The sequence below is a fragment of the Chionomys nivalis genome, chromosome 8, assembly GCF_950005125.1.
Source record: "Chionomys nivalis chromosome 8, mChiNiv1.1, whole genome shotgun sequence".
Taxonomy (NCBI): Eukaryota; Metazoa; Chordata; class Mammalia; order Rodentia; family Cricetidae; genus Chionomys; species Chionomys nivalis.
The window spans coordinates 77,909,531-77,937,270 of NC_080093.1; the positions used below are offsets into that span (position 1 = coordinate 77,909,531).

The following is a 27,740-nucleotide window of genomic DNA, read 5'->3' on the forward strand; positions in this document are numbered from 1 at the left end:
TTTCTATTCATCTGTGTATTGCCACAAGGCTGTTGCTTACCAGTAAGTTTCAGGCGTCTTTCTCCTTTGGCAGCTACATGGTGTCTGCCTGCCTCTGCCTTCTTTTTCCCTGCATTCAGTTTAGTTTTCCTGCCTACCTATATTCTGCCCTTCCATAGAGCAAAGCATCTTTATTAAGCAATGGTAATAAAACATATTCCTAGCATACAGAGGGGAATCCCACATCAGCAGAGACTCCAGTATTTAACAGATATTGCATTCCTGGGTCCAGGACAATTAGAAGGGCACTGAATGAATTACTTTTGTGTTGCTTTAGTAAAATACCATGACCAAGAGACTTAAAGAAAAGGAGTTTGTTTGACTTCTGGTTTCTGAGGATAGGATGGTGGGAAGGGTGTAGTCACGAGAGCAGGAAGCTTAGGGATCCTATCTCAACTGTACACAGGAAGCAGAGGGGACAAACCAAAAGTGGGGTGAGACTAAGCTCTCAAATCTGACCCCCATCTTCCTCTATCAGGGAAGAACCTTCCATATCTTCCTCCAATGAGCACAAACAACAGGGACACATGTAGGAAACGTGAGGACGCTTCTCATCCGAACACAAAAGGCCCTGAAAACATCTCTCGACCCCCCACCCCCACCTTTAAGACACTTATCCACGGAGCATCTTGATGTTTCCAGAAATATCACCTGCAAGAGAGTGAAACATAGCTAGCTATGCACCCCCAAGCACCACTCAGACTTCTAGGATGCCCCCAGCTTTCTAAGCCTCTGCTTGTCACACACAAGACACAGACAATTCCAGAAATCCTATGGATAAAGCAAAATGTCCACAGGAAATAGATGGAGGACTTCGCAGCCACGAGCCACAAATCCATCTGGGAGGTGACCTACTGACTTTCAGAGAAAAGAGCGTGCTCAAAGCTCTGGCACAAGATGGACAGGCCTTACACGGGAAGGCGGAGCTGAACTTTAATTATTCTTCCACTCAACAAATGCTTGGTGAGACACGCCCCTCCCGGTGCGGGGAGGCTAGCACAGATGGACATGGGACAAGGATGAACATGGCATAGGAAATACCCACACCCCACGCCCCGGAGACAGAGTCTAACTGGCCTCTATGTAGCTATGTCACTGAGGGTGACTTTGAATCTCAGATCCTCCTGCCCCTCTCTCCTGGGTGCTTATGCAGTGCCAGGGATCAAACCCGGGGCTTCCTCTTCCTGCATGTTAGGCAAGCTCCCCATCCCTAAGGTACAGCTCCTTGAGGAATGCTTCTGAGCATGGAGATGCACTGTGCATCTATACCCATTAGCCACGCGCTGCCTATGTTACACAAAAATAGATTAAAACCGAAAGCTCAGTCGCACGGTGGTAGCAGCTCACAGGAATGTGCTCAAGGCCTAGACAGCGCAGACTTGGGCTCAGTCTGGCAGGACACAACAACAGACAAAGCCTCACAGGCTGAGTGTCACTGGCAAGGCCCCAGCCCTTTTCATTTTGAGATAAGTTAAGTCAGTGGAGCTACTTGGTTTTGGGGGTTATTTATTTTTATATGATTAACATTTTATATGTTTAACTGAATACATCTTTTTTATTGTTTTTATTGAGCTATACATTTTTCTCCACTTCCTCTCCTCTCCCCTGCCCTTCTACCCTCTCCCTTGGTCCCCATGTTCTCAATTCACTCAGTAGGTTTTGTCTTTTTCTAGTTCCCATGTAGACTAGATCCATGTATGTCTCTCTTTGGGTCCTCTTTGTTGTCTAGGTTCCCTGGGATTGTGAATTTCAGGCTGGTTTTCTTTGTTTTATGTCTAAAAGCCACTTATGAGTAAGTGCATTTGTTTGAAGAGCCTGCAGTGGGCCGAGCATTTGAGAGCCTGACTCCCTAGCCCAGTGGTTCTCAACCTGCGGATTGTGACCCTTTGGGGTTGAAACAATCCCTTCACAACAGCTGTGTACCCGATATCCTGCATATCAGAGATTTACATTACAATTTACAACAGCAGCAAAATTACAGTGATGTAGTAGCAACGCAAATGATTTTATGGTTGGGGGTCACCACAACATGCGGTATTAAGGGGTCACAGTATCAGGAAGGTTGAGAACCACTTCTCTAGACAGACTTCACCCTTAGGAGGTCCCAGTGCCCCCAGAGCTGTTCTCTCCAAGGCGGTAGATCCATCAATCTCTCTGGGAACTTGAGGCTCCTCTGGCATGCTACTGGACATTATAAATGACACCAATTGGGCCATGAAACCAGATGTTCTTCATCCCACACTGAACTGGGTTTTCTAAGGCCAGGCACCTATGAGAAGAACTTTACAATGTGTTCCGGGCATACACCAGCAAACACGTATTAAAACAATCTGGGTTTTACAGAGGCAGGAACATGTAGCAACGTTTAGAAGCTGTCGGTGCCAGTTCCACTAAGCACCACCAGGAGGCAGTGTCCATCCACGTTCCAGTTCCTCAGCCTGACCAGGATAGGCTTAGTAAACCCTTGTACTGCAAAACATTTAATGAGGGCCTACTGTGTACCAAGTCCTGTTCTTGGCAAGGGGACACCTCTGTAAACTTGGGGGGAGGGCTCTGCCCTAGAAATACACCCCCTATATGTGTCCTTTAAAAAAAAAGATATTCACCGAGATGTGTGGCCAAGCCACATTGCCTGACCCAGAGAAAACCGACTTGAAGAGCAAGATGGGGGACTTTCTGAGACTGGCGAGAAGAAATGCGGATATTCGAAAAGTTCATAATCCCCCAGACTCAGGGGCTACGACTACTTCTAAGAGGAGCGTTATTCTGCAGCCACCTTTCTGTTCCCATTCCAGAGGGAGAGGGGTCGCGTCTTGGCGTCTACATTACTGGACTTAGAATGGGTGGTCTCACCTAATAGACCAAAGGTGGGAGAAAAGGTGAGCGGCGACGACCTGAGACTGCCAGCTTGCTGCTGCATGGGATGCTAAAGCGCATCCCCTAAGGCCTAGCCTAGGCAGTGCTGACCTCAGACAGCCGGGTGGGGACGTTCTATAGCCCCCTTCCATGCAAATCCCACGCCCTCCTTGTGGGCACCGGCGTTAACTGCCCTGAGCATCAGGGCAAGCACAGTCAGAGACTGTGCTTTCTGTCGGTATGTGTGCCTGGGAGAGTGGCAGGCATGAGCCTACGTGAATGAAATGTGAGAGACGGTGGCGATCGTGAACACGGACCCACGTGAGTGGGTCACCGTGGTGAGGTTCATGTTTGGGATTGCCGAGGATACCGGTCTTGGATTCAATGTGCGCAACGAGAAAAGGGAGGGCTGGAGCGGGGTGGAAGGCGCGGAATGTGACCGGTGGGGACCTGCATCATACCGAGGCTTTGGTGACTTTAAAACGCGTGCAGTCTCTGAGAATCTAAGCCCGGGACTCTTCCGGTACGTGTGGCGAGTGCCCCTCTAGGACCCCCGTGGGGATATTGTGATGTATGTGGCTGAGTGAGAATGTTTCTGCACACAGATCAACCTGGGCAATTGAACGACTGAACTCTTACCAGGGAGGCGATGACTTCGAATTGGGGACACTGGAGGTTTGTTTGGAGATGGAAGGCGTCTCAGCGGTCAGAACAAGCCGGGCGACTGGGGTTGCGGGCTTCCTGCGGCTGGTCCTGAGCAGAGCAGAGCCGAGCAGAGCCGCAGACCCGGCCGGGGCGGGGCCTGGTGGGCGGGGCCTACCGGAGGGGCGGGGCCTCGGCTGCTGCAGCGCGGGCCGGGCCAGGGGGCGCCTCGCGCTGCCGCGGCTCGAAAGGACTATGCAGTGAGGCGGGCTCGGCTGGCGGGCGTGCGCGGAGCGGGGGCCGCGGGCGCGCTGCAGAGATGTGACTCGGGCCCAGGGCCAGCAGGAGCGTCGGCGCTGCGGGGCCGCGAGGGTCGGTAAGTGCCAAGCAGCGCGGGCGCTGGGAGGGCGCCGCAAGGACCCCAGAAACTTTTCCCGCCGTGGGCTTGTGAAGATCCGGAGGGGATCCGAGGCTCATGCTTTTTCTGTTTTCCCTCCTCGGGGTACATCTGCATGGAAAGCTGTGGGGGTGAGGGGTGCCACAGTGCGGTGGGAGAGGAGCCACAGAAGGCTGACCGAGAGCAAGGGTTTGGGGACCTTTATCTGATGGGGGGGGGTTGTCCATGGAGCAGATAGCCATAGCTCTGAGTAGGGTCTGGGGTGACGACAGACGACAGGCAGTTGGGAGTAAAGGGGAGTCCGACCCTGTGCTAGTGACCCCTGTGAGAGGCGTCGCAGGCAGGTTTCAGGGTCCAGGCGGGGAGCGAGGCGGGGGTGCTGGCCATGAACTAGGCAGTCTTGGCCTGGGTAAAGGGCCGGCCTTTGGGGACGTGCAACCTCACCTGCCGCAGGGTCTGGGGGACCCAACTTGCAACCCGCAGTGTCCGCGCACTCTTGGAAAAGGGCGCAAGAGGGTGGGCACCACAGGGAGGAAATCTGGGGCTGGGAAACCAATAGTAGGCTGGAAATCCAGGGGCGGCTGCATACGGTTAAGGGGGAGAATTTCTGTCCCAGGCGAGGGCACTTGGGCCTCTGAAGGAGGCAGCCTGGCTAGAGGTAAGGACTACTCGGTGCAACGACCCCTCTTTCTGGGGAACTGCACAAGGATCCCACACATTTCGAGGACCGGGTGAGAGAGGCAAGCCAAGAAGAGGAGCCCGCACCCCGCCTTAGCGAGCGGTAGCTGGTTAAAAGCTTTGGATCAGCCCACCGACCTTGCCCCAGAGGACGCCCCAGAACAGAGGGCTCGTCCCCCTGTTCCTGCTCCGCCAGACCCAGGCCTAGCCTGCCCCCCCCCTCCTTCTTCTTCTGTTCGCCAAGGGGGCGGCTCTTTGGAACAGGGACAAAGGCCCCGGGAGTGTGGCGGGCACCACCGTCCCCGCCTGGGGCCCCAGCACACGCGCCGCATCGGCCGCCCGAGTGCGCCGGGGTGGGGGCACCTGAGCAGCGTCCAGAAAGCTCTGGGGGTCCCCACAAAGACCAGAGAATGCGAGAGAGGCTAAACATACCCCCACTACCGCAGTACTTAGAACGTTACTTCCTAAGTTTCTTCGGTGGGCTCTCGGGGCTTTGGGAATAACCACACTTGGAGTTAAACTACATGCAAATAGCATGTAAATAGAATGCAAATTGGCATCTGTTGGTTGGAAATCCTCCTCCCGGCTAGTTTTCTATCTCGACTGTGAACATTGTTTGCCTGATCCCTTGCTTCTACATCTGAAAAGGGCCAGCTGAGTTGGAAGGAGGAAAGATGGGAGGGGAAGGGGTTGCAGTTTGGGACCCGGGCAGTAAGAGGAGAGCTTTCTTTATACAGACTCTAATCCTTGCTGGGTTTGTTTGCTTGCTTGCTTTTCAATATATGTGGTGGACACAACCGAGTGCTGAGGAAATAACTTGTATAAAATGAATAGATCAAGATTGGGGCGGGAGCGGGGACACGAGACCGCAGAGAAGTGGATGAAGAAACGCTAATAGAGCAAGTAAATACCACCTCATATAACACCTGCTGGAACAGGGCTGTCTGGAAAATGACGTGAACAAGGCTTGTGGTGCGTGAGGCGACACCTGCGGAATGACATTTTTGAGTGGACCCCGCGGGGGGGGGCGGGGCTCCACTTAGAGGGCGATTTGGGGCCAAAGGGCATCCAGGCTGCAGAAGCTTGGAGGTGGGAATGAGCTTGGAGCAAGAGACACAAAGACCATTGTAGCCAGTGTGTGGGCGGATTTGTGGATAGGCGAGTGGGGACCAGAGGCGCTAGACAGATCCTGGTCTCTGGAGTCGTGGAAAGGCATTTAGAATTTATTCTCTTCGGGGCCACTGAATCCTTGGAGGGTTCTCAGCAGGAGGCCACAGGGTGTGTTTTTTAAAAGTTCCCTTGACCTCCCCAAGGAGACAGACCGCAAGCAGCTCCCTTCTGGCAGGGAAGCTGTGGTGCAGGGAGTCCCGGCTAAGGATCGCTATGGATCCAGGCTGGGTCAAATGCTCTGAGCCCGAGAGAGCCTTGTGAGCTAATTGGAGGAGTGACTTGAGTTTTTAAAGATCCACCTCCTACTTCTAGACTGTTCTTATCTACCCTAGGGAGCCCCCACCCAGGGTCCAAGACCTGTGTCGCATTTCAGTTTTGAGCTAACTGGGGATTCCGAGTTAGTCACGCTCTCGCCTCAAAACTGCACCCAGAGAAGGAGGTTCAGGCAGCCTAGGCTGCAATTTGCATTTAAATGATTGCTTTTATTTACCGGCTCGCAGCTGCTTTGCATATTCATGGCTCACAGGGCTGATGTTCCTGCTGCACTACTTAGTGACTAACCTTAGAGGGTCTGTAAAGTTGAGAGCCCAAAAGTGGTCAGTGTCTAAGCAGCCCCGGGTAATGAAAATGATGACGCTGTCTAACTTGGAAAAGATATCAGAGGGAGGCAGAGACAGTTTGGATCTGGGAAAGAGTTTAATGTCAGGAAACCTTGTAACGGTTTAACCCAGCCAAGCAGGAAACACACCTCAGCTCCAGAGGAGTGGGCTGGGACAGAGTGAAATGCTGGGGCTCAAGAGAGATTGGCTTCCAGACTCAATCTGGACTTCTGCCAGACATGGGGCCAGGACTGGGGTACAGTGGAAAGGCCTGAGGTCAGGAGCTGGGGGGGAAATGAATTCCTAGCTTGGTCTGTAGATTCCATGAAGCCGCTGGCCAGGCAGCTTGACCTCATTGCCTTCACGGTCCCAACAGGACAATGGGACTCTTGAGCAAGCACCTCCTGCTTCCTCTGGGCAAAGGGCTTTTCTCGTGGATCTCCTTCAAGCAGCACAACCATCTCTGCTGAGGAGGAGACTGAGGTTTGCAGAGATTAGGTAACACCACTGTCACAAGTTCTACTGGCCCACCCTCCCGCTGAGACCTTGGAATCTGAGGAGAGTCAGCCGGGTACTGAGCTGTGACCTATGCTGAGCCTGGGAGCCCCCCCCCCCATACACACACACCTGCTCATTTTGTCCTTTTGTGTGTGTGTGTGTGTGTGTGTGTGCTGGTTCAAATTCTGCCCTCCTGCACTGGTGAGGCAAGAAGAATGATCTCTTCGCTGTTAGCTGCAGAGCTAAGGGAGGCTGTTCAGAAGGGTTTCAGGGCAGTTTGGGACATTTTGTTTTCCATCCCTGTGGGGGGACCAAAGGGAAGGGATTCTACCTCCCAGGAGAAGGCCCAGTGTGTGGTCTCTGGCAGCCTTGGCTCTGACTACTTAATAGCCAGGTCTGGTTTCAGGGTCACTGGCCTGGTTCAACCTTGACAGTGAGGCTCAAGCTCAGGGCTCCAGTTCCCATCCAAAAGCTTGTCTCCTTCCCACCACCTCCAGGACCTGTTGGCTTTGGCATATGATAGGAGAGACTAGAAACCAGTGGTAGATAAACAGATGGGAGAGCCCCCAAGTGATTCCATCTCCATGGCAACAGCCCCTCCTAGAAAATCCCTGGAAGACGAATTTACCCCTGCAGACAGTGGAACATTTACGTTAGCTAGTGTCCTACACCCTGTAGGACATGTAAATGTGCATGTAAGTGTATATGTTCATGTGTGTACGCTAGTAGATACTCCTGTGTGTGTGCACGAGAGAGTGCATTCATGTTTGCTTATGACTATATGTATATATGGGGTGTATGTGCATGTGGGGGCCAGAGGTTGACATTTGGTGTTGGAGATTCTTTGTCATTTTATTTATTGAGGCAGGGTCTCATAATGAACCCTGAACTTGCCAGTTCAGCTAGTCTATCCAGCCAGCTTGCCCCCAGGTAACCAATCTCCACCTACTGAGATTACAGCCCTGCCATTAGGGAAGCCCAGCTTTTAGGGGATCTGAAGTTTGGTCTTCACACTTGCTGGGCAAACACTTTACCCACCTGGCCACTGCACAGCCCCCACCTCCTGTTTGAGACTGAACTCAGACTTGAGATCCTCCTGCATCAGCTTCTCGGATGCTGGGATTACAGGTGAATGCCACCACACCCACTTCCAATAGTTACCTCAGTCCTCACCACAGCCCTGTGATGGGGGTGCTGTTATTACCCTCACTTTGCAAATGAAGAAACAGAGGCAAGAGAAGTTAAATCAGCCACTCAGAGTCATAACAGGCTAGCAAGTGGTCTGGGGTAGGACTTTTATTATCTTATCGGGACAATACTGGGGGTGAGACCTACAGGCATGTGCCTACTGGACTAGTCTCCAGCCCCAGGGTAGGATCTGGAACTGGGGAGTGTGACTCTGGCAGGGTCCTGACTGCCCTGCTCACATAGAGTCCCACAGAGTCCTCAGCAGTTTCTGCGGGGGGGGGGGGGGGGGGCAGTGCTCAAGACAGTGAAAGAGACTGTTTCTCCGGACTTGTGTGGGATGGAGTGTGGGATGTGTATGGTGTAGCGTGTGTGTGGTGTGTGTGGTATGCTGTCTGCGTGTGGTGTTTATGGTGCTTGAGGGAGTTGTTTTGCAGGGTATTTAAGAACATGGGGTGAGTCACATTTCTGAGTGCCTGGCTGGCAGCAGAGGTAATTAGTATGGGAGCCGAGGCCTCTGCATTCATCCCCATTTATCCTTTCCTCCTTTTGAGGAGCCGCTGCCCTCACCCATGGGTCTGTTGCCATGTATTCATCCGGCCCAGGCAGCCCTGCCTTGAGGCTGCCTCAGAACCTCTAATCTGTATTGTTCCACGCAGGGATCAGAGGTGGGAGGCAGCAGGTGGCTGATTGAACAGGGTGGGGCTTACCTGACAAGGGGCACTTTAGATGGAAGGGGGTAGTGCCTGCCTGGGCCTCCTGCTCTGTGTCCTCTCTCATCCAGACTTACGTGTCTGAGTGTGGCACGTAGAGCTGGGACACTCCAAGAGTCAAACTTCGAGTTAAGTCTCTCAGACTCTCCGTTTCCTCTGTATAGAAGAAAATGTTAGTACGTGAGAGAGCTTGTATGGCAAGTTTCATTCATTCGGGGACTGAAGGGCAGAACAGAGCAGATGAGGGTGTGGGTGATAGGTGGAGGGGAACAGAGTAAATAAAATAAGAGACAACTGGACTGCAGGGACCCGAGTTCGGATCCCGTGGCCTTGCACATCTCTAGCCCCAGTACTGGGGGTTAGAGAGAGGTAGATCCCAGCAGCTTGCTGGGCAGACAGTCTAGTGGGATGGATTCAGTGAGGCCCAGGCTCAGAGAGAGGCCCCGCCTGAGAAAATGGAACCAATGATAGAGAATGATACCCAAAGTCAACCCCAGGCCAGCGGTGTCTGCTTGGGAGAGGACAGCAGTACACACACATACATGCTTGTGACCCAGACAACAGAGTCCAGGGTCGAAAGTACTGGCCTAGTGTGTAGTGGGGGCAGGGAGGACCTCTTGGAGATAAATCATCCAGCAAAAGTCACCAGTGACTCTTCTATGAGTTCTCGACAATAAGAGGCTTGTTTGCCTCGGGCTCTGTTTTTCTGGCAGCATGTGACCTTGGCCAAGCATCTCCTGGCCCCATCCTGTGCAGCATCGTGTCCTGTGAAATGGAAACACTTTAACGCTCACCCCTAGGAGTATTCTGTAGATTCTGTCTGTTTTTTGAATTAAGGTTACGCAGTGGTAGCTCAGGCTGGGCTAGAAGTTACTGTATAGCTCAAGGTGGCTATGATCTTCTAGCCCCAGCCTCCCAAACGCCAGGATTACAGGCCTGTACCACCCTAGCTAGCTCCCTTTGGCAGACCCTTGGATGTTACTGTATGTTTCAGGGAACCCGGTGAGCAGTTACTGTAGTTGTCAGTGTGACTCCCTAGAAATCCTAGATGAGCTAGTGGCCTTGGCTTCAGGGTAACCCCTTCCCTTCATCCTATACACAGTTCTGTGGACTTGGGTGGCCACACCCCATCATCTTCCTTAGAGCCAATAGTCACCAACTTGAGGCAACTGGGCTCTCTCCTCCGGTACCTGGCAATGCTTGGTTTCATCTATATGCCTAGATAAGGGTCAAGAAGGAGCCATTACTCCTAGGTTTTTGAGAACCTGTTGGCAAGTGACAGAAACCCAGATCAAATTGGTGTCATTCACACTATGTAGTTAATTGGTTGCTGGTAGCAGGCACAGCTGAATCCAGCAGCCTTTCAATGGATTAGGATTCCAGCCTATCTCCTGGCTGATCCTCTGGGTCAGTCTTACCCTCAGACAGGTTCTCCCTGGGAGAGAGATCTGTCCTCTCCCATGACAAGACTCTAACCTTCCAACTTATCAATTCCATCTCAAAGAGAAGACGTCCCTCCAGTGAATGTCAAACCTTCCTGCTAATTCGTTGCTCTGTGTCAAACCACGGGCCTATTTATGACGCAATCAGTTCAGCCAGAGAGAACTGAGGGTGTCCAGATTGGCCAAGCCTGAGCTGGTGCTGCCTGAGCTACAATTTTAATTACTTTTCCTGTTGCTGTGAGAATATACCCTGATGAAAGGAACTTAAGAGGAGAAAGGGTTTACCTCAGGTCACAGCTGGAGGGTTCAGTCCATCAAGGCAGAGTAGTCAAGGCTACAGGATCTTGAGGCAGCTGGTCGCATTGGATCCACAGTCAGGAGGCCAAGGGAGATGGATGCTATCGCTCAAGTCACTTTCTCCTCCTGTGGTCCAGGACCCCTGCACAGTGTGGGTCTTATGCAGCTCAGCTAACCTAATCCCGATAATCCCTCACAGCCATGTCCAGGGGCTTGTCTCCCGGGTGAGTCTAGAGTCTGTCAAGCTGATGTTAACCATCACAGCTACATTTCTTGACACACAAGGTAACTGATCAAAACGAAGAGATGAAAGAAGCCCTCTGCTTCGTGGTTTTTGAGACTTCGCCTCATCATGATGGGGGTGGCACAGCAGTGGCCGTGTATGACGGCATCGTTTCTTCTCGTGGCCTTAGGCCAGGCCCTGCTTCGTCATGACTGGGATGGCACTGCCGTGGCTGTGTATGAACTCAGTTCCTCCCTTGGCCTTAGACCAGACTCTGCTGTGGGTTCTAAAAGCCAGACCATTAACTATCAAAGGTCCCTACTTCCACTCACCAAGCCCCACCTCCTAAAGACCCCCTTGATCTTTAAAATAACTCTACCACCTGGGGACATTGCCCTCTTAATTCATACCAGACCCCCAGCTGGGAGCTAGGACTTAAGGTAACTCTCCAAAAGGAAATTGGAAGCTCTTTGCAGAAATGAGAGAAGCCGCTGCTGTGACCAGACCAATAGCTGTCCGTGAAGGAGAAAGGAGCATTACCTGTGGCCGCGAAAGCAGAGAGCCTGAGAGGGTCCATCTGCTGTGGCCGAAAGGAAGCAGAAACTACAGTCCTGGCCGTGGACTACAAGAACCTGCACAGTCTCAGAAATGTGGGCGCCATCTTGGTGTTACCCCTTTCTGGTTAAGATAGGCAGGAGAGGCAGGAAGCAAGCAAGAAGAGCTGAGGAAATTGAGCCTCGGTCTACAGCCAGGCTCAGAAGGAGGCGCTTTGCCAGAAAGAGTGGCTAGGCACACCTAAAAAAAGCCAAGTCCTACAAGCAAAGATGGTGAGGTATAGGCCCGACCAAACCTGGTGGGGTTTCTGGTGTCTTCCATCGGTTCTGACTTTGATGTCTAAAATCAGCCTTCCTCAGCCTTGGTACCGTGGACTTAACTGACCTACGTCATTCTGTTCGGTGGAGACTGCTGTTCACATTGTAGGCCTGGTCTCTGCTCCATAGATGCCCATTCTTGTGACATCCAAAACTGCCCCTGGTTGAGAACCATCGGCCAAAGGGTGTGTAGGTGAGAGATGGCGAGGGAGGGGCATTGGTTCAGCTTCCAGAAGCGTCTTCCCTAACATCATTTCCTCACCTCCAGGGGAAGATGGGATTGGCTATAAACTAGAGAGATTCCCTTGAGTGTGTTGCTGAGAACTCTCCTAATGGGGGTTCACTCTGGAGATCCTCCCCACCTTGTTGTGAACCATCGGCAGCTTGTCCTGTCCCATCTTGTTCTTAAATTTTGGTTCATAGCATGTTTGCCAGCCTTGATTAGCGGCTCTGTTCCGAATGATGTCTCTCCAAAGTACACCATGTAGCCATGTTCCTTAGGGGTGTGCGTGTACAGCATACACACACGGGGGCTGCAGGGGCTCTACCATGTGGGTCCCAGGGATCCAAGGTTCTCAGACTTGGCGGCATTGGCAGCAAGCACCCTCACCAACTGAGCCCTCCAGCACAGTTTAGAAATATCAAGAGAGAAGTATTTTCATTTCTTGGGGTTCAAGTGGTCAATGTAAACCCCACAGTTGAATAAATGACTGCACAGGGAACTGCTGATGGGGCCTCCGTGGCACTATTATGACTAGACTACAAGCCGGTGGCCAATATCTGGGGTGTAGCCTCACCCCTATATTTACCTGAGTGGGAGGAATCTTGTTTAAGGAACCTCTCTACCCAAGTACCTTCTTTTGTATCGTGCCTTCTCTCTGTAAGTGCAGCAAACCAACCCACCCCACCAGCCATTTTCTACAGCATCTATTATTTATGGGGTCGATGGCCTGAAGGCCAGGGAGGGACCCAGGATGCACAAGGGATCTCTCTAAAGGAGAGGAGGAGAGAGGTGGTCAATACTGCATTTACTTAAGGGAAGCCCCAGGGATGTCTGGCGTTGTGCTGTGGGGAGGGTGATTGGTTACAGACCTACACACAGGTGGAATTACAACCCCAAACTAGCTTAACATGACTAGGAATGAGTTTGGGGCACAGCTGTGCAGATGTGGCTTCTTGAAAGCCCATTTAGAAGCAAGGAGCTGGTGCCCGTGGGGTAAAGAGCAATCTGGGTGCACAGCTCTTGTTCTGTGGGGATTTCCCAAGCCCCTGCCTTGTGCCAGATGCTGTTTGCTAATACTGGCATCTTCACCAACAATCCATTGTGGGGGCATTTGTGCCCCTCACCCAGGAGATATTTGGCCGCGTATAGAAGCTGGGTTGGTGAGACACATTCCTATGATGCATAGGATATCCCAAGGACAGGGGAAAAAAAAAAAGACCTGTCCGGTATAGATGCCAGATGTGACAAGGTTGGGAAAGCAGAGTCTACTACTAAGGAGCAAAAGTGAGTAAAAGATACTGTCTCTGCCTCCCTGCCTGCTGCTGCAGACAAAAACAAGGAGGAGAGGAGAAAGGGGAAGAGAAAGGAAACAAGGTAGGCAAAAAATGGCAGGCTTGATTAGTGCTCCGCCTACAAGACCCTGTCTGTGGGAGCTGCACTGACCTTGTCTGAACTGACGTGATGGTTCTTTTTTTTTTTTTTTTTAATATTTATTATGTATACAATATTTTGTCTGTGTGTATGCCTGCCGGCCAGAAGAGAACACCAGACCTCATTACACATGGTTGTGAGCCACCATGTGGTTGCTGGGAATTGAACTCAGGACCTTTGGAAGAGCAGGCAATGCTCTTAACCTCTGAGCCATCTCTCCAGCTCCCTGAGGTGACGGTTCTTGAAAAGAGCTGGAGGCGGGGAGTGGAGTGGAAGCATCTCTGCAGGACCAGGCCTGGTGACACTGGCCTACACTGCTGCTCAAGAGGCTGAGGCAGGAAAGTTGCCAGTGCGAGCCCGGCTTGGGCTGTGGTGAGTTCGAGGCCAGCTGGACCAAGGTAGTATAGCTCTACCTCAAACCGAAAATTTAAAAACAAAACAAAAAAAAATGTAAAGGGATCAGCGATGTAGCCCAGCCGCTGCTTAACATGCATGAGGTCCTCGGTTTAAGTAGAAAAGTAGAAAAAGAAAGTTAAAATAATAGGGATGTCCTTGAGTATCAAGAGCACATGGAAGAGAGTGTGGCAGGTTGAACTCTGCCAGGACAGGGATAACAGGGGAGCTGGAGAGAATGGAGCCTCGGAAGATCTACGGGGGAGGAAGAAGTATGAGGGGGACAGAGCATGGAGACATTCCTTCCGGACGGACAGGCACATACGCAGGAAATGCTCCAGGATCCCTTGGATGCCAATAGCCCTAGGTGCCAGCATCCAGCTGATGTTCCAGGCCTTTCTGTGAAGGGCACCATATTCACGCACAGCCAATGCCCATGCCCCGTGGACTTTTAGGTCACTTACAATACCTAATACAATGTCAACCCTTGTTGCGTCATGTTCAGGTGACAACAGAAAAATATCTGCACGTGTTCAGGACAGACAGACTCTTTTTCTCGAGTATTCTTCATCCGAGCTTGGTTGAATTTGCGGGTGCAGGAGACTTGGCTGGGCCCACAGGATGTAACCCATGTGTAAATCGGGGGGAGTTCTCTCCCTCTGCTGAGAGCAGTGGTTTCCTGAAGTGTGGTTGTGTGCCCGGGGGTGAGTGTCAGAGCCTGAAGACCCTGTTTTGTCACCTGAAAATGGAGGTCACAATGGGACCTGCTGCCTCATAGGGCATTATGAGGACTGGATGAGCCCAGGTTTTGGTCTAGAGTGAGTGGTCAGTAAATACTCCCCTTAGCCTTTGAGGATAAGGAAGAAATAAGGGGTGTTGCCCAGTCGAGTACCTGGCTGGTGGCTATCCCTTTAAAAACGCCTCTCGTCCCCTTACTTTGGGAGAGGCCAGATTTACAGACTACAGAGGGGTAGAGAGATTAGGTGAGTCTCCCTTCCATTGGCCCTCCGGCCACTGCTGGTGGTGGCTCATGGCTACTAATCTGGGTCAGGGTTCAAGTGGGAGGCAGAGAGCCTGGGAAAGGGACCACAACGCACTGAGAAAATCGATGCTGTTATCTCAAAGGCCTGAAGGAGCCTTGAGGGCTGCCGGGTTTGACAAGAGACAAGGCCTCAGGAAATCAGGAAAGTGGGGTCTTCCTGTGGATTGAGCTTTCTCCCTGCTTGTCCCCATTTTCTAGAATCTTCCTGGTGTCAGAGAGAAAGATGAGAACCCACCAAGTGTTCCCCCTGCCCCTGCTCCTGGTGATTGCCTCGGTGGCTTCAGAGAACGCCAGCACATCCCGGGGCTGTGGGTTGGACCTTCTCCCTCAGTACGTGTCCCTGTGCGACCTGGACGCCATCTGGGGCATCGTGGTGGAGGCAGTGGCCGGGGCGGGGGCCCTGATCACACTGCTCCTGATGCTCATCCTCTTGGTGAGACTGCCCTTCGTCAAGGACAAGGAGAAGAGGAGGCCCGTGTGTCTCCACTTCCTCTTCCTGCTGGGGACCCTGGGCCTCTTTGGACTGACATTTGCCTTCATCATTCGGATGGACGAGACGATCTGCTCCATCCGACGCTTCCTCTGGGGTGTCCTCTTCGCGCTCTGCTTTTCCTGTCTGCTAAGCCAGGCATGGCGGGTGCGGAGGCTGGTGCGCCAGGGCACGAGCCCAGCCGGCTGGCAGCTAGTGAGCCTGGCACTGTGCCTGATGCTGGTGCAGGTCATCATTGCCACCGAGTGGCTGGTGCTGACCGTACTGCGTGACACCAAGTCAGCCTGCGCCTACGAGCCCATGGATTTTGTGATGGCACTCATCTATGACATGGTATTGCTGGTCATCACCCTGACACAGTCCCTCTTCACTCTGTGTGGCAAGTTCAGGCGGTGGAAGGTGAACGGAGCCTTCATCCTCATCACAACCTTCCTCTCTCTGCTCATCTGGGTGGTCTGGATGACCATGTACCTGTTCGGCAACTCGATCTTTAAGCAGGGAGATGCCTGGAGCGACCCCACCTTGGCCATCACCCTGGCAGCCAGTGGCTGGGTTTTTGTCATCTTCCACGCCATTCCAGAGATCCACTGCACCCTCCTCCCACCCCTGCAGGAGAACCCACCCAACTACTTCGACACCTCACAGCCCAGGATGCGGGAGACGGCATTTGAGGAGGACATGCACCTGCCTCGGGCCTACATGGAGAACAAGGCCTTCTCAATGGATGAACATAGTGCAGGTAAAGTGGTCACTGCTGGGCCTGGGACAGTCCCCGGAAAGCCATAACCAGGGCAGATGCTCCCAGACCCAGCGGCGGACTCGATGACCATGAATGGCCGACCCCCATGCTGACACTGATCAGAGCTATTTTTATGTATGTTTTCCTCCTGCCAATTGCTCCCTGATTGGTTATAAAAATCCAAGAGATGGGGCTGGGGAGATGGCTCAGTTGGTAAAGTGTTGTCAGGGCGAGCGAGAGGATTGAGTTCACCCTCTAGAACCCAGGGAAGAGCAGGCGTGGTGGCATATCTTATGATAGTTCCAACGCTAAGAGGTAGAAGCAGGTAGACCTTGAGGCAAGCAGACAATCTGTGAGCCCTAGACACCCTGACACCCTCCAAAAACAGATAGTTTCTCAAAAACAGTATCTGAGGTTGACCTCATGCCTATACACACACAACACACACAATTTACCACCACCACCGTTTCTGGCCTTTCAAAGTCATGGGAAGCTCAATGATAGAGCATTTGCCCCGCATGACCAGGCCCTGGGTCTATCCCTAGCAGCATCCACACCGAAAATAACACCAATTTAAAACAGCGTATCTCCTGGCTCTAACAATGCCGAGCCAGCCTTCCTACATGGCTGCAGGTTTTCTTGAATCTCACTTGAGTCACTGGGCCCTGAAAGGCCAGGCCTCTTGCCTCACCTCACACTTTTGGCTGCCCTTATGTGGGAATACACTTCCTGCTTGCCACGCCCTCTGCCGCCCTCTGCTGATCCCCCGACATCGGATCCCTGGCTGTTTGGGTTTGCAGCCTACGCAGTGTGCTAGATGGACGCAGGTCACCATGACACTGCCCCTGGCCTCCTCCACCTCAGTCATCGGCAGTGTTCAAACTGGATCCCAAAGTCAAACGCCCATGTGCAAACCCTGCCTCTCCCACTTCCTGCCTGCACCTTTCAGTGGATGACATGGCCTCTCTGAGCCTCAGGGTCTCTAATTTGTAAAAGGAAAATGATGGGAGGGCATAGTGTGTAGGTTCGCTACAGAAAGTATTACAGTGGGGACCAGACCCTGGTGGCACTGAGCGTGGAGCTTGTGGGTCTTGGCTGGGTCTCTCGAAAGTGGAGTCTGAGACACTCAGGAAAGGGATTTATATTGAGTCGTGGCCTCCTAAAGGAGAGCACAGAAGCAGGCCGCCCAAACAGTTGTATTTATAAGCTTGTCTCTGTTACAGACAGCCAGGCTCAGTCCTGCAGAGACGCTCTGAGGATATGCGTAGAATGATCCCAGAGCCGGCTCACCAGGACAGAAGGCTTGGCCCCCCATCCGCTCTTAACTTCCCTCTTCCGTCACCAACATCCCTATTATTTGGCTAAACCTTCACTAGCTCCTCTGGGTCAGACAGAGGACGCAAATTTGGTGGCAACTGGGGTGACATATGGGTGCCCAAGACTACCTGTTTCTGCTCAGGGGTGAGGTCACAGTAGGATGGAGGAAGATGTGCTCACCAGAACTCCAAAGACCCTGTTTTTGGGGTTGGATAGGTACACTCAGGAGGCTGGCTGGGTCCCACCCTGGAGCTTAAATGAATGATCTTTCTCATTGTGCCAAAGATGCCCCAGAGGCCCATCCGTGATATTGAATCCCGGTTCTGGTGAGGCACTGATCACCTGACATGGTCACTGTTGAGCACAGTTCTGCCCTCAGGCTGCACTGTCCCTGCAGTCCCCACCATTACCCTGTGCAGCCAGCCCTCTCATATCTCCCCCATGACAGATAGGTGCAAGCTGAGGCTCAAAAGAATGGCGTCTCCTGAAGACTTACAGCTGGAACGTGGCCCATGGCAGACTGAAATTTAGCAACATTTCTCTTTAGTTGCCAGGTCCAAGTGTGAGCCATTCTCAGGAGCTGGTCGCTTTACACAGCCTTGCAAGTTAAGCGTGGGAGCCCGGGGTGCAGCCCACTCCTCCCCTGTAGGCCGGGAAGCATGTCGAGTCCTCACTTCCTATAGAGACATTCATATCCTTGTCAGACCTAGATGTGTTGGCTTGGCTTCCTCTGCACCCCTGACCTCTGGCCAGACTCCTATGTAGGAGGGGCGCCAGCAGCCCCTCTCTGGACAGATGGGAAAGTCCCAGTGTGGCTGTAATCCAGGTTGCTCTCTTCTTACATAAAGCTCCAGGCCAGATGCCTGTGACTGTGGAGATATTGGTAGGGATTTGGTATCAGTCCATCTGGAGGACAGGAGAAGGTACAGTCATGCTAGAGGTCACCTTTGAAAACTTAGAGGCCTCTACAAGGGGCCGTGGTGACAGAGGGACTTGGCTAGTCCTGGGGTGCTGGCAGCACCACCTGTTTTTGACAGCTTCTCCTGGAGGGTGGCCCTTCAGGGGCTAAGAACCAGCGGTTGAGTGGAATGTTAGATTTCCTTGCAGTAGAACTAGAAGGTCAGAAACACCAGAGCAGTGGTGTTTTAAAAGTAATGGTGGCCAGACGTGATGGCACACGCCTGCTATCCCAGGACTCACTGAGAGAGGGGAGGCGGGAGAAGTGAGTTCAAAGCCAGTCTGGGAGACATAGCAAGACGCACAACTCCCAGCAAAACAAACAAACTGCAAATAGTGACAGCAACAGAAACCATACACCAAGTGCCACTCTGAGTGTTGTATCGGCTACTCTCATTCCTACAATCGCCCACGAGACCTGTCTGGACACCGAGGTGTGAAGCCGCTAAGTGCTTCCTCATCTCCAGAACAAAAAGAAGCAGAACGCAGGAAGGCAGGGTGGTCCTTCACCTGTCTCCCCTTCAGAATCATTTAGGCTACTGGAAAAAAAAACAAAAAAACAAAAAAGACCATCCACTCTGTCCCCCTACCCCCGGGCCCTCTAATCAAGTCTGACTCTGAGGTCTGTATCATTTGTTTCGCTTTCCAAGTGGTCCTAGGGCGTCACTAGGTGGAAACCCCAGGTCCAGGTGCTGGCCTGGCATGTGCTTTAAGTCAGTGTGATGGAGGCTTTTCGGGGGTCAGTAGATGACGATTCCCATATTCTGGGGATGCTAGGGAATTTTCCATCAGACACCAGCATTTATTTTCTGGTCCTCTGGCTACCCCACTTGCCTCAGGCTTCCCGTGATAAACAATGCCACAGTAAGCACCGCTATCCATTCATCTCTCTGCTTTTTGGTCCACTAGCTCCTTGCAAAAGATGTCCTAGATATGAGTTAAATAATCTGCATTTTAAATCTCGGCACACTGTGCCAGAGAGCCCCCAGAAGGGCAGGCTGAGGGCCCACTGTCTGACTGATTGCATTGCAAGTCTCTCCTTAAATCTTCAGCAACCTTGGGAGTTGTCAGATTTTTTTTTTTAAGACAAGTTGTTCTTGTTGGCTTGCTTGTAGTGCTGATGCTGGAACCTAGAGCCCAGTGCATGCGGGGTCAATGAGCTCCATCCCGAGCAACCCTTATGAAGTCCACCTCCTCCTCTTTTTTTTTTTTTTAAGGCATCTTTTAGACTATCAAAAATACAGATCCACCAAAATTACTTGAGATTAGGCAGGACCGTGCTCAGACAAGGCTCACCCAGAGACTATCCTGGCTGGGCCGGCCTTTATGCCAGAAGCTCTTACTCTGCTGGCCAAGGACCATCTGGGCACGCTCCTTTGCCACAGAAGGAGCAGCTGTTGGCACCTTTCATGCTGACTTCAGCCAGTTTATATTTTAGGAACCCGGCGCCATGAGGGGGCCTTATCCTTGGAGTGGCTAGTACCCAGGAGCCGAAATGGTCATGTCCTCCTGCACTGGGATCTTGTGGCCAGCCTCTTGGGCTCTCTTCTCTTGACTGTTGGTCCCCCAAGTAGTCATGTGATGGAAGGCATGTTCTTCAGGTTGCCCTGTGGCTCTAGGAAGCTGCAGTGGTGTTGCCCCGATATTGCCTTCCATCAGTGTGACCCTCACACACACAGATACACTTAGCTAGACTGTGCTCATTAATACCAATAAGGCGTGAGGTAAGTGCTAAGAGATTCAAATACACCCAAGGATGTCGCACCTCAGATCACGTCTTAGGAAGTGCTAACAAGCAGGCGAAGCATGCACTTTTCAAAGGAACATGTGTTCCCTCTTTTGTTAGGGACCCTGGACTCTAAGAGCTTATTAAAGCCAAAGGCTACTTCGACGTTTTGTTTACTGTTGGAGATCCTGAGCAAAGCATGGGGAAAGGCATGGCTAATATGGCCTCACTTGCAGAGCCTACACCAGAGAAAGTTGGCATCTGACCAATGAGTTGATGCCTCCAGGTACCCACGTAGGAATAACACTGCCTGTCCTTCAGCTCTGATATTAGTCAAAGCCTCTGAGATTGGTTACGAGCAATTTAAAATAAAATAAAATTGGATTGCTAAATTAATCAAACAAATAAATGAAGATCCTAAGTGCCTGAGATAGCAGGTTTCAGGAAGGGCTAGATATAAAAACTCAAGTAATGACTAAACTTGACTCCTCCCCATCTCATAGTGAAGGCATCACAGTCCCCAGTAGCTCTGGGCTTGCCCAGAATCCCAGGGGAAAAACAAATCTTTCCAGAAGGCTTGAGAAAATCCCAGCATTATTTCTGTTTGGCTCTGAATTTCCTTCCCTGAACCAGTGTGTTCTCAAAGATGGAATGCCATGACTGGTTAGGTCTGTCACAAGCTGGACCTGGAACCCATTCCAAAGGACCTAAAATGCCAAAGGTGTGCTCATAAAACCACTAATAGCTTGCAAAGAGGGACCTTGGGACCGTGGGTAGCAAGAGAGTGGAACTTCGGTTTCTCTAAAGAGGGTACGTTGAAGTGGAGAGGGAGTCCCCCACCTGGACTAGGCTCTGCGCTGCAAGGAAAGCTGCTTCTCTTCTCTCTCTCACAGAATAGGAACTGATACTAGCAAACATCTGTGTTTAACTGTTCCCACTTCCCATGCCACCCCCCAGCATAAGCAACTGCTCAAGCCTTGGAGATGCTGAAGCAAGGAAGGTTTCCTGAGTCTGTCTTGGACTCGGTTTCTCTGGTCCAGTTTAGGATGAGCTGTCCCTAAGGTCCCTTAACACAACTCGCTTGCTTTGAGGTACCCAACTGTGATGGTTAACAGAGTGTCTGGAACTGGTGTCGTGGTGAGGAGCAGCCTGTCTCTACCAGGCTTCCAGTGTGGCCTCTGCCAGCTGTGTGATCTTGGCCATAGTACTTAACCTTTATCTGTTGTGAAGGAAATAATAGAACCTGTTATGCTATGAAAACTAACCCTCTATATGTTACTTCCCATAGTACATGGCTCTAAGGTACTTCTTTCTGATTCTTGCCCCAAATAAGCTGTCTTGTTGCATTTCCTCAGGGAAGACTTTTAAATAAAGCCTCTCTCTCTCTCTCTCTCTCTCTCTCTCTCTCTCTCTCTCTCTCTCTCTCTCTCGTTTATTTGTTTGATTTTAGTCTTGTTTTGTTTTTTTGACACAGGGTTTCTCTGTAGCTTTGGAGCCTGTTCTGGAAATCCTCTGTAGACCAGGCTGGCCTTGAACTCACAGAGATCCGCCTGCCTCTGCCTCCTGAGTGCTGGGATTAAAGGTGTGTGCCACCACCACCCAGTAAAGCCTTTCTTTAGCCAAACAACATTAGTACTTTCAGTGAAACTACAGATGTCATCTTACAGTTAAGATTTCCACCCGCTTGTGGGATGCTGAGGAGAGAGCCTCAGGCAAGGGCTCTGCCACTGAGCTGAAGACCATATTTTAATTAGAATGCATCATCTGGTGAGTTTTGACAGATGCACTGTGACCTGTATCCACCTGGCAGTGTCACACAGATGATCTACTCTTCTGAAATGTCCCTTTTGCCCTCCTGTCCATCCCTCCCCACGCAGCCCCTGGCCACCACTGACAGCCTTCACTTTCCAGATTCTGTCACTGGCATGGTGCGAGAAGCCCTCACAGGCTGGCTCCTTTCAGTTACAAACACATACTCGAGGTTCTTCGTGGCTTTTCAAGTTTTTTTTTATTTATTTAAAAGGGGAGAGATTAATTTCTTAGAAGTGCTGGGGCTGCGGAGAGGACGTAGTTGATAAAGTGCTTGCTGTACGAGCATGATGACTTGGGCTTTATCCCCGGCACCAGTGAGTGACGCACTTGTCGTCCCTGAGCTGGGACCTGGCACCAGTGAGAGATGCGCGCTTGTCATCTCTGAGCTGGGAAGGTGGGGACAGATGGATCCCTGGGACTTCCTGCCCAGGCAGCCTAAGCAGTGAGATGCTGTCTCAAAAGACAAGGTGGAGCGTGGTTAAGGGGATCTGAGTCCACTTCCCAGTGCCCACATCGGGTAGCTCATAACCTCCAACACCCTCTGTGGCCTCAGGATACCTGCTCTCTCTCTCTCTCTCTCTCTCTCTCTCTCTCTCTCTCTCTCTCTCTCTCTCTGTCTCTCTCTCTCTCACACACACACACACAGAGTACATTAACTAGCTGACTGTGAACTCCAGCACTTGGCATGTGGCATCAGGCACACACACACACAGAGTACACTAACTAGCTGGCTGTGAACTCCAGCAATTGGCATGTGGCATCAGGAGGATCAGGAGTTCAAGAACATCCTTGACTTCAGAATAACTCCAAGGCCAGCCTGGGCAACCTCAGGTGCTGTCTTTAAAAGGGACAAAAACTCAGAAACATCTGTACCTACTTCGGGGATAGAGTACTAACTCTTTTTACCATCATTGCTTCGGATCTTTTATTCCTGTTATTTGAGAATCATTTTCCAATGATGGCAATCACCGTCCTGTATGTTTTTAGCAGTCTCAGCTCTGCAGCATCCAAAAATAAAGACTGCTTTTGACTGATATGGTACATACAGACCTGTGCATATGTGCAAAGGAGACCGGCCCAGAGGTGACAGCCACCCAGCCTGGCTGTAGCTGTTTGAGGAGAGCAGGACTCCACAAAGTTCCCAACCCTCCCTGAGGCTGGCTCAGTCTCCTAGAGACTGGAGAACAAAGCCCCTTTGTGACTTTTGTTTTGAATCAGGCTTGTGACAAGGGGGAGGAGCCACTGTGGAGGGTGGAGAGAGGTACCCAGAGGGGAAGAACTGGTTATTGAAAAAAAAAAACAAAATTCTCTCCCTCCTCACCTTTCTCCCTCTCTGTTCCTCCCCCCTCTGCCCCTTATCCCTCTGTTCCCCCACACACACTTCTTTTCCCCCCTGCTCTCTGTGGTGTTGTCATCCTGGAATCCCCTTCCTCAGCTCTTAGGTCAGCATCGGGCTTTTCCAATGGAAGCTTGGGGAAAAGATCTAGCGACAGCCTGGGAAAGAAACCCTGCAACCTGGGAAGCCGACCCAGCGCACCATTCAGAAGCAATGTGTATCAGCCAACCGAGATGGCTGTCGTACTCAATGGTGGGACCGTAAGTATCAAAATCTGATGTCTGATGTGGCAGGAGGCCTAAGAGCGTCTGATGGGGGGCAGCTTCAGCTGGGTATACCTGGAGGCTGCTTCTCTGGGCTGCCCACTGCAGCTCCCTGCATGCACACCTTCCATCTTTGTCTGGCCCCCTCTATCACCTCTTTTCATATAAGGAAAACCCACACCCATGCTCAGAAAGCCATCTGTAGGTGTCTACCTACTGCTTGAGGCTCTACCTGATGGATTTCTTGCTTGAGCACAGTGCCCCACCCCTCTCCCAGGAAGGTGACTCTAAGGAAGAGCTTCCTATGAGGATGCTCTCGTCTTTCCTGACATCCACCTTAGCTTAAGCCCCCAGGTCCCTACTTCATCCAGTATCCCCAGCTAGGGACCAGCCCCCCACACCTCAGCTCCCTAAGAGACAGCCTAGGAAATTGGAATTGTTTCCTTTAATTTCAACCAGAGCAGCTGTATCTGTCGCCAAACAGACCCGCAGCAGAAAGTGTCACCTTTTGCTTTTGGCCTCTGCTGGAATGACTGTTTCATCCCAGCAAAACCCAAAGAGGCGTTCATTCCCACATCTACTCTGCAGACATAGCTCTGTGCTTCTCAGAAGCAATGCATGGGCCGGTTCACGTGTACACCATTGATTTCCATTCTTTATTTTGTGCCAATTCCATAATTCAACCCAAGCTTTTATTATTTTTTTCTTTCTTTTTTAATAGGCCATCAGAGATGGTCTTTGATCCCTAGAGGGAGGGAATTTTGGTTTCTCTGACCTGTGAAGGCTTTTAGGCTCTGGTTCGTTCCCTTTGCTTTGAACAGGCTCTAAGACAAAAGGAAACACAGATGTGTGTTCTTAACTCCCCCTACCACCTCCTGGGCTGTTTCTTTGTCCCGGGGCCAAGAAAAGCCTGACTTTACTGTGACCAATGGTCCCCAGAGGGGCCAACCCGTGTGCTGTAATCAACACAGCCTGTCCATCATTCTGAAGTCCTCTGGTTCCTCCAAGGCCAGCGCAGAGAAGGTGGCTGCCGTAGGGGCTCAGGGTGAAGCACAAGGTAGCACCTTGTCTAGCATGCCCGAGACAAGTCCCCTCCTCGTCACTTCCCAAAGTACTGAGTTTCTGAGTGCGGAGTATATCCCTGAGGGTGGGTGGCACTTTTCTGGGGATGACCCCGCCCCCCAGGTCCCCACAGGTGAAAACGCGAGGGAGACAGATGCACCAGTTTCTGACGTTGACTCTGCAGAGTTCTTAGCGCTGTCCTTATGTTATTCCAGATCCCAACCGCTCCGCCATCTCACACAGGAAGACACCATTGGTAAAAGAAAGATCCAGAGAATAAGAATCTCTCTTACCGATTTTATTCCCTGGCTGTGTCTTTCTTGAGGGCGAAATCAATAACTGTGGCCAAGACAGGCCACCTGGAAGCCAGGAAATCTGAGAATTTCCACCGAGGGGATTTCGTGTAAATGTGACATACGGATGAACTGGAAAGCTAACAGTGACTGCCCTCCCCTATCCTGCCACACACACACACACCACGGAATCGTCCTGCAAACTAAATCAGAGCTAACTGCCATAGTCTTAGGCTCACTCAGAGAGGCATGGCTGGAAAACTGTTTCATCCAGCGGGGGCAGGGCAGAAAAGAATTCGCAGCTGCTGTACCAGGCTAATGTTGGCTTAGATGAGGGGCTTGAGCCAACCTGTCACGTCCTCCCCGAGTGCTAATCCCCAGGGAGGTCTTTTGGAGACAGCTATGCCCTTGAGGTTAACTCACGGACCCTTCTTCTCCCTGGCTTGCTTGCTTGGTGGCCTATGCAGTTCAGGGGACTTTAGGAAGTTGTGGCTGTGATTCCAAAGTAAGGCCCAACCGGACAGTCAGGGAGCTGTGTAGCCGGTGGGAGTGGAGGAACCGCAGAACGTGCCAAAGAGAAGGTACTCCGGGCCTTGAAGTGACCATCACGTTTAGACAGTGGTGACCAACCACTGTTCCGTCTACAGGCTGCTTGCTCTGCCTAGCGCCCCACCACCCCGCCTCCCTCCCTCACAGAGTGACAGAAGTATCCCTTATTCCTCTTACTGCTGGTCCTCCATGCTCCTTCCCCAGCGTCATCCCTGTTCATTTCAGAAGCTCAGACAGGGCCACTGGCTTGAAGCTTTGGCTTTAGGGGAGCCAGGCTGGGAGGCAGGCACCATAGCAGCCTTTTCACAATGTCCTGTGGCTGGGCTCCCCGTGGGTGACTGCTAGGATGGAGAGATGTCATCCTCACGTCCAGCAGCCAATGACTTCTGGGGTCTCTTTCCTTGATGTGGCTAGAAGTCCAGGATAGAATGAGTTCCATGAAGGTTTCCTGCTGCTTTCGGGGGGTTTGCAGAACATTTTAATCTTGGTTTTCTGATGGTTCTATGAAAGTGGCCCTCTTCACGGCCGTCATTTGTCATGGCTTCCATCTGTCCTGAGCAAGTCATTCCTTTGTCGCTCAGCATCTCCAGCACCCCTGCCATTAAAAGCCCTGTGTTCTCTGCACTGTTTGGCCAGGATAATCTCTGGCAACCTTTCCATGCTAAGAGTTTGAACCTGACCATATGGATCGTATAAACAAGGGTAGGGCCTCTGCATACACTCCAATCGCTACATTACTTTTTCTATAAAAACTACCCACAAGCCTTTAACCTTTAATGAAAGCAAAATTGAAAAGGTTAGTATTTGGAGGTGGGGGTGGGAACTGACCTCTTCTTAAGCCAGAACATCTGAGCTGAGTGTTTTAATAAATCTGATTTTTCTCAAGACCCCAGTCTCTGCTGTATCCCCTGCCTCCCCTCCCCTGCCTTTGCAGAGCCTTAGGGGGATGAGGCCAGTCCGCCTAGTCCTCGGCTCTCCTGCGAGTTTTCCTTCCAGCTAGCGCATCACCATGCATGGGAACCAGAGAGCATGACACCCAAAGGCCTCCCCTTCCCAGTCTTCTGGGATGCCCTGCTCCCACTCAGAGCATGTGCTTGCTTTCAGAGAATTCCAGCCAGTCCTTCATGCTTAAGGACCATCATGTGGTGGGCTGAGAACTTCGAAGCTTGAGGAGGGTTTGGAGGGAAAAAGAAAGCCAGGGCTGCGTGGGGCTGGGGCTCTTGCATGCACTACCCAGCCTTCTGCAAAGAGATCTATGAGCACCTTGGGCCAGTCCGGTGGCAAACGCCAGCACTCCGCGTTCTTGTGCCAGGAAGTGGCTGCCCACCCCCGCTCTCTGGAGTCCTTTGGAGCTTTCTGATGTCACCAGTGACTTGGTCTGCAAAAGCCCCCCTTGCAGAAGGGAGACGCTGACATGATTGATGGTTTTCTCTGTAAGCTCTTGGTTTTCCACGTATAAGGTGAGCACCGTGCAAATGGCTGTGCAGAAAGCAGCAACATTTCTGCACTGTACAAACAGAACCATTCTGAGCCACAGGACGCCTCGCTTCGTGAGGCCTTGCAGTTTTGCTTTTTTTTTTTTCCTTTCCCATCCTGATAGGTGATTGCGCTTCTGGGCTTTGTTTTATCTTGGCTAATTTAAGGTTCGGGGTGGACTGAATGTTCTTAGACACTAGGGGTAGAGGTGGGAGCAAAGGAAGAAGGGCTCCATCTGCTATTTTTCTAATGAGTTCCGAGCTTGCCTGAAGAGGATCGCGAGGCAACTCCACCCAGAGACTGCAGCCGGCTTCCAACAGAACGAGGCTGGAGTACAGAATCCATGGCACCTGTTTAAGAGTTGATAGGGGAAAGGGTCTAGAAAGCCCTCTGTGAATAAGCCCAAGCTGTAAGCACAACCTAGCATGCCCGGGTAGCGACTCCACGCTGGGACTATGGCAGCTCCTCTGTCCCCTCCTAACTGGAGTCCGTTGCCGAGGCGGTGGGACAGTGGCAGAGGGGAGAGGCTGTCTCCGAGGTTAAGATCTGGTTGTTGTCTACCCCACCCCCACACAGATGAGGTCAGGCCAGCAGACTAACGCAGACAGGGTGAGAAGGGTTGTCTCTTGGGTTTGCCAAATTGGAAAGTAGAAGGGGGCGCTGGCGTTCACACATCCAAGGATGTAGCAACCATGTGAGCCAACGAGAGCCCCAGGCAGGTGCTTTTTATTCATAAAGAGCTATGGCTCATTTTTTGATAGATAATATATATTTATTAAATGTATTAATGTGTATTTTATAATGTACCCTCACTCTTCCCCCACCTTGGCTGACTTGCATACTTATAAACAAAATTGTTCGGGAAATTTCAAGACAATCAGTATGTACATATAAATATCACAGACTGAAAAGGTTGTTAAGCATGGGCAGATAGGTTTTATTTTCAAAATGCTGTTCTTAACAAGAAAATAAAGGCTTTACTATTTACCTAAGATGCGTGGAAGCTTGTCGAACACTACT

At 51.5% G+C, this 27,740-nt stretch overlaps 1 protein-coding gene across 2 annotated transcripts; it reads left to right on the forward strand.

Moving 5' to 3' along the window:
• Positions 1 to 3,758: 3,758 nt before the first annotated feature.
• On the forward strand, positions 3,759 to 27,712 carry Gprc5b (G protein-coupled receptor class C group 5 member B). Of its 2 annotated transcripts, none has more exons than XM_057777040.1 (4): positions 3,759 to 3,913; positions 14,899 to 15,929; positions 23,177 to 23,337; positions 26,557 to 27,712. In XM_057777040.1, the coding sequence occupies exons 2-4, from the start codon at positions 14,924 to 14,926 to the stop codon at positions 26,602 to 26,604; spliced, it is 1,215 nt and encodes a 404-aa protein (XP_057633023.1). In that variant the 5' UTR covers positions 3,759 to 3,913; positions 14,899 to 14,923; the 3' UTR covers positions 26,605 to 27,712. The 2 variants fall into 2 exon arrangements, with proteins under 2 accessions (XP_057633023.1, XP_057633024.1); XM_057777041.1 differs by lacking the exon at positions 26,557 to 27,712 and adding an exon at positions 24,618 to 24,699.
• Positions 27,713 to 27,740: the final 28 nt, after the last annotated feature.

What these genes read in the sequence shown, in the direction of transcription:
- Gprc5b (XM_057777040.1), top strand. Translation starts at nt 14,924, where the DNA reads ATGAGAACCCACCAAGTGTTCCCCCTGCCCCTGCTCCTGGTGATTGCC. An exon ending in AATGGATGAACATAGTGCAG is followed by an intron (nt 15,930 to 23,176) that starts GTAAAGTGGTCA and finishes CCCCTTCCTCAG; the next exon opens with CTCTTAGGTCAGCATCGGGC. An exon ending in TCGTACTCAATGGTGGGACC is followed by an intron (nt 23,338 to 26,556) that starts GTAAGTATCAAA and finishes TTCTTGTGCCAG; the next exon opens with GAAGTGGCTGCCCACCCCCG.